Source organism: Miniopterus schreibersii (assembly GCF_964146895.1).
Source record: "Miniopterus schreibersii genome assembly, chromosome: 1".
Classification (NCBI taxonomy): domain Eukaryota; kingdom Metazoa; phylum Chordata; class Mammalia; order Chiroptera; family Miniopteridae; genus Miniopterus; species Miniopterus schreibersii.
Genome location: NC_138101.1, coordinates 122,976,937 through 122,995,375, shown reverse-complemented (window position 1 = coordinate 122,995,375; position 18,439 = coordinate 122,976,937). Strand labels below are relative to the sequence as shown.

General features: G+C 38.4%; 1 protein-coding gene across 3 annotated transcripts in view; it reads right to left on the bottom strand.

Moving 5' to 3' along the window:
- The window catches only part of SLC25A21 (solute carrier family 25 member 21), a 462,844-nt gene that overhangs the window by 2,316 nt on the left and 442,089 nt on the right, over positions 1-18,439 (bottom strand). The window contains exons 8-10 of one of the 3 annotated variants that reach the window (XM_081155130.1): positions 8,129-8,310; positions 7,189-7,241; positions 4-4,158 (exon numbers count right to left, since the gene is read on the bottom strand). In XM_081155130.1, the coding sequence (XP_081011256.1) occupies positions 4,097-4,158; positions 7,189-7,241; positions 8,129-8,310 (297 nt within the window). In that variant the 3' untranslated portion in view covers positions 4-4,096. Of the gene's footprint in view, positions 1-3; positions 4,159-7,188; positions 7,242-8,128; positions 8,311-18,439 lie in introns of those variants that run through there. The other 2 variants (XM_081155131.1, XM_081155129.1) reach the window with 2 other exon arrangements.

The following is an 18,439-nucleotide window of genomic DNA, read 5'->3' as shown; positions in this document are numbered from 1 at the left end:
GAAATTCCGTCCGCAGCAGCTTCACCCGGGTCCCCGTCAGCACACCCTTCCCCGCTGCCCTGATTTCGGATCTCCCCCCTCTTGCCCTCTCACCCTTCTGCCTGGAGAGCTGGCTTTACAGACTCACCTCCTTTGTGCTGATGACACCTAAATATTTCTTGCCATAACTTCTCTCTCACAGAATACCTGACATGACGTTAGAATTCAAAAACAAGAGCAATATTAAGGACTGAATGAGACATCTGTGCTGCCCACACACTGTTCTCATGCAGTGAAGAAACCTGCACCCCTCAAAGGGCTTAAGGAACTTTTTAAACGAGTCTTTGGTAAAACCACATGTGTATATTTATTCTAAATCAACCAGACCTTATGAAACGTGCAATTGTTGAGATTTTGCAAAATCAATAAAGGAAAATACATATAGAAAAAAGTTATGCTACACCCTCTAATCAAATAAGGTGACCAAATAAACCTTAATTCATCCTTAGGAAACCAATCAATAATTGATTTGTTTGAGTGATCCTTTGTTTATTTTTAAGAGGCGACCTATTTTGTTGGAGAATATATGTATAACACAAGCAATATCTGAATTTAGCTCCTCCTGGTGTTTTGACTTGGTTCCAAATATGACGATGTTTATAGTTTCTATTAGTTTGTAAATATGGACTCTGGATGGTGCATTTGTGTTTTCATTCCATGGGGTATCCCCTCCCCCCCTCCCGCTATTTTTTTCTTTCTTTTTGCAAAGGTGACTTTCTGGCAACGTCTTTGTCTCTGTTTGGTGGTGGGCTGCTCAGGCTCCTGGACCTGGACTTTCCATAAATGCTGTGTGTGCAGTGAAGGCTTCAGCATCTCACGAAGGACATTTTCTTTCTACAGCAGAGGATCTGAACAACAGATAAAACAAGCCACTCTCCCATTCCGTATCCTAATCAGACAACACGCATTCCAAACACACAAAGACAAGAGGGTGGAAAATATCTGAACAAGAAGGCTCTAAAGGAAGTCACTTAGAAACTTAACATTTAATGTGAAACTCTGTGCAAAGACACTTAAAATGAACTTTATGTTAAGAAAACCACTGTGAAACTAAATTGTACTGTTATTGTTGGCTTACCTGTGTGTTCAGCAATCTCAGCCCAAAATTACATTGTAATTTAAAGAAAATGGAAAATTCTGCTCTAATGAATGTAAAAATGGCTTGCTGTGAAGTTTACATTGTTGTACAGAAGCATGTTTCACATGTAGGTAAACTGGTGGTGGTATTAGAAATACAAATGCTATTTAATTTTTAAAATTTCCCTTTATTCATTTCTGGAGTTACAGGATACAGTTTAACTGATAAATCTTTCTAGGCCACTTTTAATGTTAATAATAGAGCTGTGGGGTATATGTGTGTGTGAGTGTGTAATTATGTGTTGCATTTTAAAACAACTGATTTTCTTGGGGCAAAATTCTACAGTTTTTTATCTTCTGTTTAGAAAGTTTTTCCTGTTTGGCACTATAGGCTTAAAAATAATTTTTTAAAACATTGGTACAATTCATCTATTGGAAAATTAATATATTGCGCGTTTTTGGTATTACTTCTGTGCAATAACTAAAAGGGCACATCCCTAGATATGGGTGTTAAAGATGCGTTCCTTAGGTGACTTTGGTTTCTTCCTACCTACCCAGTTCCTTCACATTAGCTTCATGGCTTCATTTAAATCTCAGATGGCTAGATTAGCTGGGTTTTCAAATCACCAGGCTGTAAACAGTATGCAGATTTCTGACACAAATTATGTCTGAGGCACTGCTTTCTCCAAGCAGCAGGTATCTTATAGAGAGCTTTGAGTTGCAGTTGTTTCTAAAGCACCTGGAATTCAGAGCTGGAAACAGGATTATAACTCCAGGAGAACAAGCAGAAGGAGCAGATGAACTCTCAGGGCCTTAGTCTCCCTTTGATCTTGTAAAACTCCTATGACATCTGGGGTTCCTAGTCTGGTGAGAAAATAGACTATAAACTGAATGGAACAAAGATGCCAATCCAATATCTTGGTGGAGACTTTAAAACCATACCATACAGGGACTCTCCTGCCGTCCAGAAAGACCGACGTAAGGTACAGAGTTATTCCTTATCAGGTGTTTTTAGGTGGCTAGTAGAAGTCTTTAAAAAACTATCAGTTGTTTGTATGGAGACATAACTAAATGTTATTTTCTTTATCTAAATTAAGAAATCTCTTGTTATTATGCTATTTATAATTTCTCTGGTTCTTGTGTTTTAAAAAATCTAATATTAATGATATCAAAGTTTTCTTTCTTTCTTTTCCCCCCCTCTAGGTCTTTTCTTAGCAACAGTGAATTCGCATGAAATAAATTTAAAAAGACAATGGAAACCCCAAGTACAATTTGCTATTCAAAGCAATTATGGTTTAAAGCTACTTTTAAAAAATAAGAGAAGGAAAATGGGATGGGATATAGGGTTGGGATTGTTTGATTTTTGAACATTATTATTGTTGGTTAATGTTGACATATTTCCTCTGTTTCTTAAGGGGTGAAACTATTTATTAACTGGCAAATGCACTCTTCAGAGATCCTTCCCATCCCATCCACATGGAGAGGTTAAAGGTTCGATTTCATGGCCTCTGTGCAGGCAGTACTCTCTGTCACAGGACGCAGGAGTATTACCTGCAAGGACAGAATGCAGTTGTGCAACAGACACATTCTTATTTCTCTTGTTTTTTCTTACTTTAAATGACCCTCTTTTGAATATTGGGCTGGACTATAAATTAAAAACATGCTGGAAAGGATGTACAACTGAAGGCTGTGTATGTATATACAGTATGTCAAAAAGCCTTTATTTTTATACTTCAAATGCTCTAAATTAATAAAAAGTAATAATTACCATGTTATCTTTTATTTGTATTTTCAAAATGCTTTAGTGACATAGCCTCCTGGTAGAAATATCCCATAGTAGTAGTTAAGAACAAGTGTCACCTAGAACATGCAGATATTTTTGTTGACTTTCGGCTACTGAAGTAGCATCACTTAAGGATGAAGATATAAAATCCTTCGGTTATATCAAGGCAACGAAGATATTTTTTGGAGTGCATGTTAGTACAGGAATCTTTGGAAATGCTAAGAATGTACTTCTATTTTGAAATGTTATTTTCCCTGAATAATACATATTTTAACACTGCAAATAGCAGACTCCACACCTGAAGCTGTCACCTGTAACTAATAACCTGGAAATGTACTTTAAACATTCTTTTAAAGAATGGCATCGGCAAGAGTTCTGAACAAAGGTATTTGGATGCAAATACAGAAAGACAAATGGGCCCAAGGAGTGGTTCCAATTTGTGATTTAACTTGAACATATTTCAGCAACAAAACTTGTTTTCAAAGGGAACTAGGTGAAGGAAAGTAGTTTAATAAAACTTCGTGTTTTCTATTTGTCATAAAAGACTTCAAATATCAGAATTTTAAAGTATGACCTAATTTAAACAACAGTGCAAAATATAAAGTAGATTTAGGAAAATATAGCTGAGATGTGTATTATTACTAGAAAACCAAACAGATCTTAACATAAAAGTCAACATTTAAAAAAGGCATTTTAGTGCACTTTTAAAATATTTTCTTTGTGACTTTTAAATATTATTTATGGAAGAGTTTAATTCTTATAAAAACTGTTTAAATTTTGGCTTAATTTTTTTTTTAAGTATTTTTTGGCCTCTTGGGGAAAAATCATTATCAGCACAACAGATTTTCACTGTGAAGCAATGCAAAAAAACAAACATAGGTCACCAATTTTATATTGCTTTTATGAAATATTTCTGATTTCTATGCTATTTTTCTATATTGTTTACATACTCATGGCTTCATATTATTTTTCTTCTTATAATTTTATTGATATAGCCATAACTACAGTCTCAAATTGTCTAAAGATAATTTTTGAAGTATTAAAATAGATGTTGTTCTTAAATTGTCTTCCCTTTTATAATTGCATAGAATTGTGTAATTAGAATGTGTAAGTGTATCAGCTTAGCTGACTGATAGCCTCAAGGTGCTGTAGAGCAAATATGCATTATCTCCAGGGGTAAAAGCACTTCATAGGCAATCACCAGTTCTTCTGAAGCCATGAATAGGTATGTTCATAAACCAGCAGCATGACCGCACCACCTAGAAAAGAAAAGAGCTGGTTTTTCTCATAAATCCTATAAAACAGTGTTGTCCTTCCCAGTCAGCTTCTGAGTCCATGAAGTCCCACGCAGCCTATTGGGCAGGGGCTGTTCAGAATCATCAGTTCCTGAGATCCAGTACATAGATATAAAACTACTGTGAAAAATTCTCCGAGCAAAATCAAGACCATCTTGAGTCTCCAAATACATTTTTTCCTCATGAGTTTCTGTAACTTTCATCATTTCTCATCAGATTCTTTTTCAGGCACTTTTAATTTTTAAAAGTAAATAAATATAGACATTTAGTCATGTAAGGGCATGTGGCTTTCCCGTGAACAGAAGCCTCAGGTTCTTCATATGTAGGCAAAGGATTTATCTTTTTCAGTCCATAATTAGCATTGTCGTAGCTGCATCCGAGAAGAAAATCTCTAAGTCGCTGCTTGCCGAATGAGTGTGCTTTTTTCCTCTTACAGCTTTCAATTTGGATTGCAATGTGAAAAATAGCTTCTGAATATTAAAAAAAAAAAAAGGGGGGGGTTGCAAAACTAAGCTAGCTTTCAACCTCCTTTTGTTTTCGTTTTATCTGCCTAGGACATACATGGATTGTACTTGAAAATTCGGTAGTAGGGGTTGGGTGTCCTGAGAGCACCATTTGTCTTGGTAGTGAAGAGTTACATAACTGGCTGCAAAGAGGCTCACTGTGCAATATGTCAACAGGAATACGCCACAGGAAAGCAGGCGCCGAGCCTGCCGAATACCTGGACATCAGGAGAGCGTTCGTACGTGGGCGGTTTTGTGTTCTATCTGATGCAGTAAATTGCACATGTCCTGTGTCCTTTAAGACAATCTCGATTTCGCCTTTCATGTCTGTATGAAAACTATTACAAAATCAAAATGTGGACAAATATCCTCAGCACAACTGAGAGAAGACTTGGCTGCACGAACAGAAGACTGACTTCTGATGGAAAGAAAGAGAACTTGATTCTGATTTTAGTTCTTTTGTACACATTGCCATATGCTTTAAAAAAAATCTACAGGCTGCACATGTTTGTGTAACCTTATACCAAAGATAATTATCTGCCTGTAATTTTCATTTTTAACCCATGAAGATACTCTATTAGACCCGTCTCACTGCTGTAGCCCTCTTGGCGCTCTGGCAAACAAGGCGGGACACACTGCACAGGGTTGTTGATATGTATATAACTGCCGTGTTTACTCTTATTAACTATTCACAAGGTAAGACAAGAACACACAGAATTGGGCTCGTTTTCAGCCTAGTGATATCTGGAGTTTAAGCCACAGACTTCAAGATTCTCCCTTCATGGGAGGGACCTCTATCGGTAGCCACATAGAGCTGCTAAGGCTGTTATAAAAACAAGACGAGATGCTTCTCCAAAACGAAGGAGGAAAATTTCAGGCTCACCTTTCTTTTCTTTTTTAATCTCTCTTTCTCTTAAAAAATTGTATCCTTAACTCAAAAGTCTTACCTTTCTCTCTACCTTTCTTTACTTTGAAGTTGGTAGATCTTGCATGTTTGGAATGAGAATGGAGGCCAGGTCTTGGAATGAGATTTCCAGTTACTCAGTGTTGTTTAGCTTGGACAGTACATTCACAACAACCCTTTCCACTGGGTTTAACACCACAGCAACTCAGGACACCTCATGCAAAAACATTTTTAAAAGCCAACCAAACATTTGCAAGCCTCTAACAAAACTTGGGGTCAGATTATTTAAAGAGTTTTGGATTAAGTTTCCAGTCAATTACCGTTACAGTTAAACTCTTCAGGGTCATCACCCTTTTCAGGCCCAACCCCTCTGAGAAAGCTGGGTTAAGGCCAGTCCTCTGATTTTCTCTAATGCTAGGTCTACTAGCAGGTTTTTACTGTGTGGTGAAGGAAAAACACCACATACTTGCCGAGAGAGTTGCACTAAATCACCAATATTCTTATTATTGGATTCTTTTTTACACACGGGCCAAAGACTAACAGAAGGCGGGTCTGAATCTTAAATGTGAAGCAAAATCCATGTTTAAATGCCCAGAAAAGTTGGAATAGATGAACTGGAATTGAGGAAGTGTTTTTTAAATACAAGCAAATGTGAACTGTTTACCAGCTTCAATTTATAGACTTTGTTCTATCTCTCAGTTTGGTAGAAATGCTGATTCATTGGGCTGAGATTTAAGGGTAAATGTGCATGTGACTGAGTGTGGTAGGAGAGGGAGACACCGGTGTTAACGGAGGAATGGCAAAGGCGGAGAGGGCAGGGGGAGGGAAAGCTCTAGGGAACATAACCAGGATGTCTAAGTAGGTGAGTGTGGCCTGGTAAAAAAATATGTGTGGTCTAGTGTATACTTCCGCACTTATTCACAAGGTTGCTTATAATTCAAGACTATTTGCCCAGGCAGTTGAGTCTGTAGCAGTTATTTTCTTATCTATTTACATAGAGGCAGCTGACTCTCCCTGAGGGAATGGCAGCCGGTTTTTGTGGGCTGGCGTCGTGAGGTAAGGCCCTGAGCCAGGAGCCTCCACTGTCAAGCTGACAGAGGCCGGGAAGGTGAGCGCTCCCCAGAGGTGACTGTGAAGACCAGTGGCTCTTGCTGTTCGTGAAGGCAAGGCGGCCTTCCTTTCCTCTTTTTGAAGTGAAGTTGAGGCAGGAGCAGGAATGAACAAGGAGCGCCAGGGGACTTTTATTGGTCTGGTCCCTCACACACTTCTGCCAGAAGCCACCGTGGTGTATATACCTGGGTGCTCACTCCAACTCCAACGGGCTGTGGATCCTTTCCTATTGACTTAAGCTGGGCTTTGGCTTCCATCAGCCTCCAGCAAGGCCATAAATAGTATGTTATAAACAAAGGTAGAACATTTCTAATGCCTTTGGTATTTTGAATACTCATAGGCAACTCTATATCCTCAAGGTTTGTCTTTCACAGTGGGATAAACTTTTATTGTGTTGTTGATAGACACAAATAAGAAAAAAAGAGACACTAGAACTTAACAAAGAAGGAAGGATATAAGTAATAAAAACACCATTACCTGGTCCAAGCCTCATAATCTTGGGAAGCAGGCCTTTGTACAAAGCTAAAATCCTATAAGCGAAAAGAAAAGAGCAACATTCTTATTCTGAAAACAAAATGGAGTTTTACCTCAGCTTTACTGAGATGCTAACCCTGCCTTTATAAAAAAATTTACTTGAAATTATACAGATCCAAAACCAGACAGCATCTGCCTAAATAGTCTCTGCAATAAATTGGACAAGGGGAAAGAGTTCATTAATTCTTTATTACCCAAGCTATGCTGGTCTTGTCCAATCAGAAATATGATTTTCATCAGCATGATGGTTTTTGCTTTTAAGACAGGTCTTACTTTCAAGACAAAGTGAGTTTTGTAATTGAATTTAAAAGACTGCAAACTCAGCCTTCACATAAGGAAATATGATGCAGTTTAGATAAAAATAGTAAAAAAATGTTTACTTGAGAATAAGACTTGGGTGAGGAGGGAAGGCACTGATGTAAGACTTAAAAAAAAAAAAGACCAGCAGAAAAAGGCACACACTTTACATTTTAAAAATAAAACTACTTTCACAGAACTCTCATGTTTAATTCTCCCAGGAGAATATAATTAGGTGACATTTTTATTAGATTTACAGTCAGAAGACAATGGTTCTGCCCATGTGTTAATAGGGCGTAAGATATGCAATAGCATGTTATGTAAACCAACAAGCAAAAAGTTCACCTTAGCATTTTAAGACAAACATGCAGCACATTGTACTGGCAGTTCATGGTTCCTGATGATGTAAGAGTGTTCTGCCAACATCTCATTATTGTGTTATCTTGCAAAGTTTGTCATCTATTCCCAAGAGCTTCTCACACACACCCAATTCAGGAGGGCTTAATGGCTCTTGTTGAAATGGAAGTACAACAGGGTTTGGACAATCGTTGAGTCTTGCTCATTTATTAAAATAAGAATGTGTTACCCTTCTTCCTGATAGACTGTTGCCATTGTTTTAAAACAGGTTCTGTACTTGATCTCTCCAGGAACTGGCTGAGGCCCTTGAATCCTACTTTTGGCAACATCAAAAGGGATGTTAATGACTGAGGCTATTGTGCCCGAGAGAAGACCAATCCCAAATTTTCTCAAAAACTCCAAGGTTGGATCCTAAAAGAAAAGAAGAATAACATATTAGAAAGGGAAGCGGAAGCCCCTAAATCGGTTAAACACTATAAAGCAATATGTATTTAAGCAGAGCATTGCGCTCCTCGGCACCCTCCTGTTATTCCAGCGGAACACATTAGGACTTCCTAGGCTGGAACTTGTTTTCTTGACAATCCCATTGGCTATGTTTTTACACATGGTCTAAATTGCTGAAGTACACATTTCCTCACACAGGATTTATAAACACAGTTCATAAAGAAAGACTGGTATGGCATATGGGGATGATTTGTATAATTGGGCTTCACAATGTACTTAGTATTACTGTATCAAAACAGGAGAAATCCAAGCACACTATTAGCTAATTGGCCAGAATATTTTACAAATGACAGCAACTTCCACCATGAAGCCTACTAAAATGCTCATTTGTGTGTGGACCCCCAAACGTTAAATTAAATCAAGGCTACTCTCGGTCTGCTTCTATTCCCCTCCAGGTTTTTTGCATTTATTTTCACGTGTAGCTTGATCCACTGTACTGAGAAGTGCTAGCTTCCTGTTATTAACAAACCAACTTGGGGAGGCCGCAAAACAGCCTGTGATATTCTGTGCATTATAAACAGTAGTAAGTCACTGGACTAATTGGCTGAAGAATTTACAACCCATTGTTCCTGAATCTTAGCCTTCCTTCATGGTAAAGGAAGAAAAGGAGAGAGACAGAGACACAGAGAGGCTGAAGGGGGTGGTGGAGGGGTGGTGGTGGAGAGAAACATTTTTTCTTTCCATTTAAATTTAAGTCTTTACTTTGGTCTGATTTGATTTTCCACCCCTCCCTGCTCTGCTTTCTGACATCAAAGTATTTAATTAGGTCTTATGTGGGAGTCACTTTCCTTCAGCCTATTTTTGTGCCCAGTGAGCTCACATTATGCTTTGTTATAATGAATTTGCTGGGAAGTCCTCATTATGTTTCCAGCCTTAGTTCTTGCCCTGAAGAGAGGTCACCTCACATATCATAAGCTGCTGGGGGAGACTCCCCATCTGCCCCCTATCCTTTCTTTTGGTCAGTATTTCAGAAGTATTTTTTATGAGGAACAATTCAGGTTATGCCAAGATATTATTTTATCCAGCAGGAGAACTAAAAGGGGGGAAACATATCTGCTCAATTAAAAAAAAAAAATCAGGTCTGAGCATTGCATGCTTCTAGTTCTATGGAAGAAAAAAGACTTCTGGAAGCTTTGAAATTTTCAACTGAACCAAGAGCCAGATACCATCACAGAAACTCCTATGTGGCTAGATATAAAAAGTGAGAGGTTCGGTAATAATTCTTGGATCCAGGCCATACAGGTGCCGGTAGGTTTAAAAGGATTTAAAAACCAACAGGGTGTTTCAACAGGAAAAACAATGCAGTGACTGCAGTGTGAGTGAGGTGTGTTTAAATAATCCCCCTCCTCCTACTTTTTCTCTTTTACAAGGAGAGAAAAATTCCTTTATGTTTCCCTTCTCCATTATGGCACAGAAGCAGGAGTGGAGCTTCAGGACGGGAGGATGGAGGATTCGGGACCAGCTCTGGTTGTCTGACCTTCTCCAAGTCACCAGATCATGCAGAGCCCTGTGAGTAGAAGGGATGTTTTTAACACCTGCCTTACCTTTGAACTGTATGATTTTTCTGAGAAATAAAAACAATAATAGCAATGAAAATCCTATGGGTGTTGTATAAGTCTGGCAGAAAATGCGTGGTAATATTATGAAGCCTGACCTCTAAAGACTGAAAACACCCTGTAATAAGACTCTCATGGTGTCTCTAATGCAGCCAAGCTCTCTTTCTATTTCAAATGAGGACAAGAGTGAAAAGGATGGTTTGTAGGCACTAGTCCTTCTGGGAAGTTCAGGGGAACTTGTCAAGCATGCAGCCTCTCCTATGTCCTGATGTGTTTGCTGAGGATTAGAATGGAAGATGGAGGGTAAGCTAAGACACTCAGTGACGGTCATGGTGCTTGAGACCAAAACCTAAGGTCTTCAAGCCATCCTAGTGTTCACTGGCACTTTGTGTTGACTCTCTGTTTTCTATACATTTCCCATAGTAGTTCCCAAATCCAGCTGTGCATCAGAATCACCTGGGAGCTTTACAAAATATGGATGTCTGGGCCCCACCTCAGACCCACTTGGGTTCCCAGGTCACATTCACCTGGAAAAGTGCCTAAAAGTTGTTTTTCTTAAAAAAAAACTTTCAGGGCTTCTGAAGCTGCTAGGCTGAGGACCTCATGTTCAGAAAAGGTGATTTTGATATTTCACGCAGGCAAAGCAGATGGTCAATTGCTGCCCCTCTGGGCATTCTAGGAAGGAGAACCGTCTTCTTGGGCTGGCCAAGAGGTATCCCTAGCCACATGGCCTCGGGGCCGCTAGCTAGTCTCTTCCTCTGAGACCACAGTCTGCTTTATGTAGCAATTTGGCCTGGGGAGCCCTCTCAGCTTTCCTCAACTTTTGTTGTTGTATGTCATCAATCATCCCCAAACAAATGCAGCCTCTCAAGTGCCTCTCCTCTTTGTCCCCTCCATGCTACTCTCCCATTTCTCTTGCTTTAGTTCAGATCCCCCTACCTTCACCAGGTCTCTCTTTCTTCTTGCCCTCTACTGTCTAGTCTTCGTGGCAGCACCAGGATTCTTTTTCTTAAAACAGATCTGCTTTGAGTATCCCTCTACTCAGAGACCCTCAATCCCTCCTCGCTGCATAGAGAGGAAAGCCAAAGCTCCTCACTTGGCCTTTGGTTTCTTCCTACAATATGCTTCCAGCTTATCTTTCTAGCCTCAAGCTCTACACCTTCACCTCAAACCCATACTATTGTTACCCTGGCTAAATCATAATGTCACAAGTTTATACAAGCCTTTTTTCTACTCCATGCTTTTCTTCAAAAGATTCCCACAGCCTAAAACACCCTTCTCCATAACATTCACCTATAGCAGGGTCCAGCTTAAATATCACCTTGCCCAAGAGACTTCTATGGATCCCTGTCGGAAGTGATTTCTCCCTCTCCTGTACTCCTGAAACACTGTCTGAACAATCATTGTCCTTGCTATGGCTCACTTTGTGTTGGGTTTATTTTTGCTGTATCTATCTTCCCTGTTGGACTGTGAGTTGGTACAGCACAGAAGCATGTTATTCCTCTTGCACAGTGTATACAGTAGGAGCTAAATAAGTGTCTGCTGATTGGCCTATCAACATATTTATTTTTGTAAAAACAATGAGAATTGAGCTTAACTTTTAATCACTATTTCTCAAGACTCAGTGTCTTCTAGTATGGAAATGAACCCCTATTAGAATTTTATATTCTTGTCTTTCTGTTGGGAGGTATTAACATGGGGGCATGAGAAGGCACTGGACATTCGAAAAGTGGAGTATTTCAGGACAAATGAAGTGAGACTCTCAGGTTACAGAGCCAGGCCTGGGGCTTGCTAGATCCCATTGCTCAGTGACTCACAAAGAGAAACAACATGGCAGACTGACCAGATTTTAGCAAAATAATGCAATGGGCACAGAGTAAGTTCTTGAAAATTGCTCTTTGGGCTCTTTCTTATACTTTCTGATTTTTCCCCTAGTAGGGAGAGGCACTGACTTGCCACAAGAATGAAGATTGTTGTAGCAGTACTACACAGAGAAAAAAAAGGTAGTATTTAGTGGTTTTGGTTTTCAAATTAGGCTCTTCCATGTATTAATCAGTTAATTTTCATAATCTTTGAAGTGAGAAGTATTATTATTATTCCTATTTTTCAGGTGAGTATACTTAACCAAAAGGTTAAGTATAAGAAGGGAATTTTTGTTACATTCGAGTAAGCTCAAGACTTTGCTTTAGGGCATAGTTTTTCTACCGATATGTCTAAAGGTCAGGGGTGGGCTGGTGGAGGAGGTGTCCAAGAGTCTCCCGAAATTATAGGCAATGTATATATGGACTTTTCTGGAGAGAGTGTCTATAGATTTTATCAGGCTCATAAAATTTAAAAACAACTTCATGAAACCATTTCCCCAATTAATAAATTTAAAAAGTAAGAAAAGGGCAGTACAGGGTAGAAAACATGGGGGCTGAAAATAGGAAGCCCTCATTTTTACAGGGGTTATCAGGCAATTCACTTTACTGAAAAGGCTTCTGCACGTGTTTCACTCTGGAGTCAGGTTTCTCATACTTCAAGGATGTCTATGATCTCAATGGTTCAAAGTGTGGTCCCCAAAACACCATCATCAGTATCATGTGGGAAGTCATTAGAAATGAAAATTGGGGTTCTACTCCTGGCCCCCTGACTCCAAAACTCTGGGGATAAAGCCCAGAATTCTGTGTAAACAGTCCTCCAAACTATTCTGATGGGTGCTAAAGTCTGAGAACCACTGCTTAACTGAAATTACGGTCCATCTCTTTGGATCCTTGGGCTCAATAAGTGATGCTCTAAGGGGCTCTGGATGTGATGGGAAGCATTTTAAAGATTTCTTTGGTGGGAGCAGGGCTTTGTTTCTTTAAGCCTGCAGAACTAAAGGCAATGCTGTTAACTGTTTAACCTCTCTTATCCCCAGCTCAGTCCAAAGCAAGAATGCACATCTGTGAGGTTGTTGGGCTTAAGTGATACTTATTACATAGTCTGAATGGGTGGTTCTATACTGGCTATCAGTAAATCACTCCAGCATTACTGTAAATAACCATAGCAACAAATAACAAAAAATTAATAGCAAAATAAATAGGAGCAATAAAATAACATACATGTAATATTTATATTATTTTTCATACCTTTCATTATGAGAAATAATGGTACTGTTAATAATAGTTACTTATAAGAGATAATGTAATATACAAAAAATATACAAAACATGTATATTATGTAAGAACCCTAGGAATTCGGTATGTAATAACATTGTACAGACAAAGACATGAAACTTGAAGAGTTAAGCCAGCTGTCCAAGATCATACTGGTTAGAAGAAGTGGAGTCTGGATTGGAACTCAGGTTCTTCTGACCCCTAATAATATGCATTTAATCATTACATCATATTGCTTCTCATCCGTAATTCACTTGTTGTGCATTCATCCAACAGATATTTATTGGATGTCTATAAATGCCTGGTCCTACACTGGGTGCTAGGGTTAAGTGTGAAGGTAAATGGTCCAGAGAGGGGGTGGAGATGGGTGTATAATCAAGTATCACAGTGCAGTGTAATGAATACTAAAGTGGAAGAATGAACAAAGTGCAGGAGAACATGCAGGAGGGTGAACGAAGTTACTCCTGGGCTTTCACTGTCAGTGTCTTGTGAGAAAGTACCTAGCTTCTGCCTCTTAAAAACTTAGTCACTTGTTGGGTGCTTAGGAAGTCAACAGAAGACATCTCATTATTACAAGTCATCATGCATTAGCTGAACGGCTGGCCCTCTGGATTGAGAATCATATTACCTAGAATATCATTTTTCCTTTTCCATTGGTTTATTTTAAAATTGGAAAACCATGATGATGATAATGCTAAGACACTCACTATATGCCAGTCTTTCTATATATTGAAGATTCACAACACCCCTAAGCAGATAAGGTAACCAAGGCTTACAGAAGTTTCCTACCTTCAAGGGGATATAATTTTGAATGAGTAAAAAGAGGGCCAAGATTCTATTATTTAGAAACAAAGAAGCCAAAATATTGAGGAGCCCAGAGATGGTCAGGTATTAACCGGTAGAATTAGAGACACATGTTTGCCTCTCAGGCTATAGTCTAATTCAACATCCAAGGAGATCACCTCTCAGTTCAAGGGAAGACTTAAGTGGTAGAAAATAAAATCCTAGAATCACAAGATTAGAAGTGAACTCAAAATACCACCTAACCTAAAGAGCGACATCAGCAAGATGGTAGAGTAAAAAGATTTGGACCTTCTTTCCTCCCACAAATACACTGATTTGGTAACAATTCATGTACAAATTCTCTGTGTGAGAAATCTAAAAATTAGTTGAAAGTCTCCCTTACCCTCAGTAAATACAAAGCGACTCATGGAAGTCAGTAGGGAGATTCCCACCAGAGTTTCTACCCCCAGTATAGTGCCCTACAGTCAGGAAGACTTCCTAGCTCCCAGCTTCTCCAAAGGGAGGGAAGAAATTGGTTTGCATGCCCAGCACCCCAATTTTTCTGAGGAGACTAGCCAGAGGACTGGCTTCTGTATTGCCAGCCTTGGAGCTCTAATGTGTTTGCACAGTCTAGCCACCTGAGGGAGGAGGGAGGTGATGATGTGGGCTGGTAGATGCAATAGATCCTCCCTATTGCTCAACATAGAGTAAGTGGATGAAAAATCCCAGCTCTCAGCTTCTCCTTTGAGGGGCAAAGAGTTGATCTGTGTACCCAACACCCCAACTTCTCTGCAGCTTCCCAAAGAACTGGCATCTTTCCAGTTTTGGAGTCCTGATGGGACCATTGCAATCTAGCCACCCAGGGGAGCACTGATATGGAGGTTTGGACTGGTAGACATCATATCTCTCCTTGCTCAGCACAGAGTGAGCAGAAAAAACAACAGCTTCCCGCTTCTCCCTTGGGAGGAAAAACATTGGTACAGGTCCCCAAAACCCTCTAGTCAGACTGAATCATGAGGGTTTTCTCCTGTATGAGGCCAGTTCATGAAGAATGAGAAAGGTGCCTGCCTTTTCTAATGTACATGTACCAAGACTAAGAATCACAAAAGGCCAAGAATAGCCAAGTCAACCCTGAAAAGAAAAATAAAGCTGGAGGTATCACACAGCCTGATTTCAAAACATATTACAAAACTACAGTAATCAAAACTGTATGGCACTAGACTAAAGACAGATGTACAGACCAATGCAACATAGTAGTGAGCCTGGAAATAAATCCAAGCACATATAGTCAACTAATCTTCAACAAAGGTACCAAGATTACAAAATGGGGAAAAGATAGTCTTCAACAAATGGTGCTGGATATCCACATGCAAAGGAATGAATCTTCATCTTACACTATACACAAAAATCAACTAAAAATTAATTAAATACTTAAATGTAAGACCTGAAACCATAAAACTCCTGGAAGAAAACATGTGGGAGAAGCTTCATTACATTGGTCTTGGCAATGATTTCATGAATATGACACCAAAAGCACAGGCAACAAAAACAAAAATAGACAAGTGGTACTATGTCAAACTAAAAAGCTTATGAATAGCAAAGGAAACATAAGAGTAGAAAGGCAACCTGTGGAATGGGAAAAAATATTTGCACACCATATATCTGATGAGGCATTAGTATGTAAAATATACAAGGAACTCTTACAGCCCAATGCCAAGAAAACAAATGGCATAATTTTTAGATGGGCAAAGGACTTGAATAGATATTTCTCCAAAGAAGATACACAAATGACTAATATGTATTTGAAAAAATGCTCAATGTTACCAATCACTTGGGAAATGTAAATCAAACCACAATGAGATATCACTTCATATCTCTCAGAAGGGCTATTATTAAAAAACAAAAGACATCAAGTGTTGGAAAGGATGTGTACAAATTAGAACCCTGTATACTGTTGGTAGGAATGGAAAATTGTGTAGCCTATATGGAAAACAGTATGAAGGTTTCTCAAAAATTAAAAATGGAACTATTCTATGATCTAGCAATCCCACTTCTGGGTATTTATCCAAAGAATTGAAATCAGGATCTCAAAAAGATATTAGCAACTCCTATGTTCATTGCGGCACTATTCACAATATCCAAGATGTCAAAACAGCCTAAATGTCCATTGACAGATGAATGGATAAAGAAAATGTGGCCTATACATACAAAGCAATACTATTAATCTTTAAAAAGGAGAAAATTCTGCAATATGTGACAACATGGATGAACCATGAGAGCACTATGTTAAACAAAATAAGCAAATCACAGAAAGACAAATTCTGCATAATTCCACTTATATGAGGTATCTAAAATAGTGAAATTCATAGACTCAAAGAGTGGAATGGGTAGCCAGGGGCTGGGGAGGACGAAATGGGGAGTTACTAATCAGTTGGCATGAAGTTTCATCTAAATGAGATGAATAAGCTCGAGTGGCATTGTACCAACAGTCAACAATAATGTACACTTAAAATTTTGTTAAGAGTAGATCTCATGTTAAGTGCTTTTACTATAACAAAATAAAAGAATTTAAAAAATTGATAGAAAAAAGAATGTCACCTAGCCCAAGTAAAATATTTTAGATGGATCACATCTTAATTATGTAAATAAATAGTAATGTTGATGAAAAATCTAGTTATTAAAAATTCCCAACTTACTACCATAATTTATTCCAACTGTCATCAATCAAAAAACTCTCTTTGTTCCTAACCCACATTCCTCATGCATAAGCATAAACTATTTTACTCTAATTTTTTTGCTCAATTGCAGGAGCAATCAACTGTCACCATTCTTGATGTAATCCATCATGATTTAAAAACCATTATTAAAATAACCTTTTCTTCCTCGTGCTTAAAAAACACAGTTCCTTTTCAATATTTATTCATAAATAGTATGTTATTTCTTCATCTACAGATGAACTTTTCTCTTTTCTTTTAAATATTTTTTAATTTTTCTCATAAAATATGGGACTTATAACTAAACTAGAGCTGAGTAGCCTGAAATGTTAATGCTTATTACATGCATTGATAGCAATACAAAAACCCAATATTCATAGTTTTAAAAAATTAATACTTCCCCTGAAAACATTTTAAGGCTGAGGTTAACATTCCATTTTACAAATGAGAAAACTGAGACAGAGAGAAGGTATAACTTACCAGAAAGATATGGATAACTGATAAGTACCAGAATTGGGAATTAACACCAGGTCTCTTACTAGAACTCTCTGGCTGTTTCCATCACATTGTGATCTTTTTGTGAACGCAGAGCCAAAGAGATGTATTTATCAGCCCTTCTTCAGGATGATCGATGGGTTTCCCTGACAGAACATATTATTTATAGACTCCCCAAAGCTTAACAAGAGACACTAGTAAGTTATCCTAAAATGTTGGCAGCCATGATGTTCCACAACTTCTAAAAATTCAACACGAGGCTCCAAGTCATCAGAAATGGGATCACATGACTCAAAATATTAACAATCAACACAATACATATTTGTAACTAATTTAACCATCTAATCCAACTATATAGCCAATAGTTAAAGATAGCACCAGTAAGTTAAGGCAATGGCACTTAAGGAGTTAATATGCAGAGAGGCAAAATATCTTGATTCAAAAATAGCATATGCCTCCCCTTTTACCTTCCCTGGCATGGGCTTTGATGCCTTGCTTAGTGACTGGCCAGCTGGCTGCTAGCTAGATAAACAGAGAACCTTTGCCCATCTTGCAGGCCTTTGTGATTAAGGTTTGGCATCTTTAAGAAGACATTCCATACAAAGGCATGCCAGAAAGAGTGGGTTAAGAAAGATGGGGGAAGTAGGAATGTTAGCTAGTGAGGACCAGGGGTGTGAAGGAGATGGGCCAAAAAGCTTGATGCTCCCTACAAGGCATGATTGAGCAAAGTTCATTTAAAGGAGCTCAGCATGAATATATACATTAACGTATAGTCTTTGAGTCTTCCTAACTCACGTCAGCCCAAATCACATTTCCTCTGCTCTCTGCAATTCACTCACCCTTTAATTCTTCCTGGTACCACACAAAATTTGAGATCCTCTCTATTTTTGCTTTGAGTCATTTTTTACAGAGTTCCTAAAAACCTAACTTGAAATCAGTATACCCTGGTAACTCAGACAACCTTCAAATGAGCATATAGAAAGAAATCAATGTATGTTCAGGATTGGCCTTGGATGATCCTAAAGTGGATTTCATGTTGTTTGTCAAAACTTGCTAAAATAGACTTGCCATTTCAAGAATTAAAAGTATTGGTCAGAAGTGATTAAAAAAGATTGCCATAAAATGCTTTGGATAAAAAAATTAGAGACACTATGGTAATCCTACGAGGAGTCACATGATTTTCAGGGTATCACAAAACATCTCTTTGCAGAATTCTTTTACTCTTCTCCCTCTTCCCTGAGTGGGTGAATAAATTGTTTGATGATGAGAATGCCATGACCATAACAGGATGATTAAAAAAAATTTGAACATTTTAATAAATCTATTGCTCAGTAATTAGATTGTATATAAA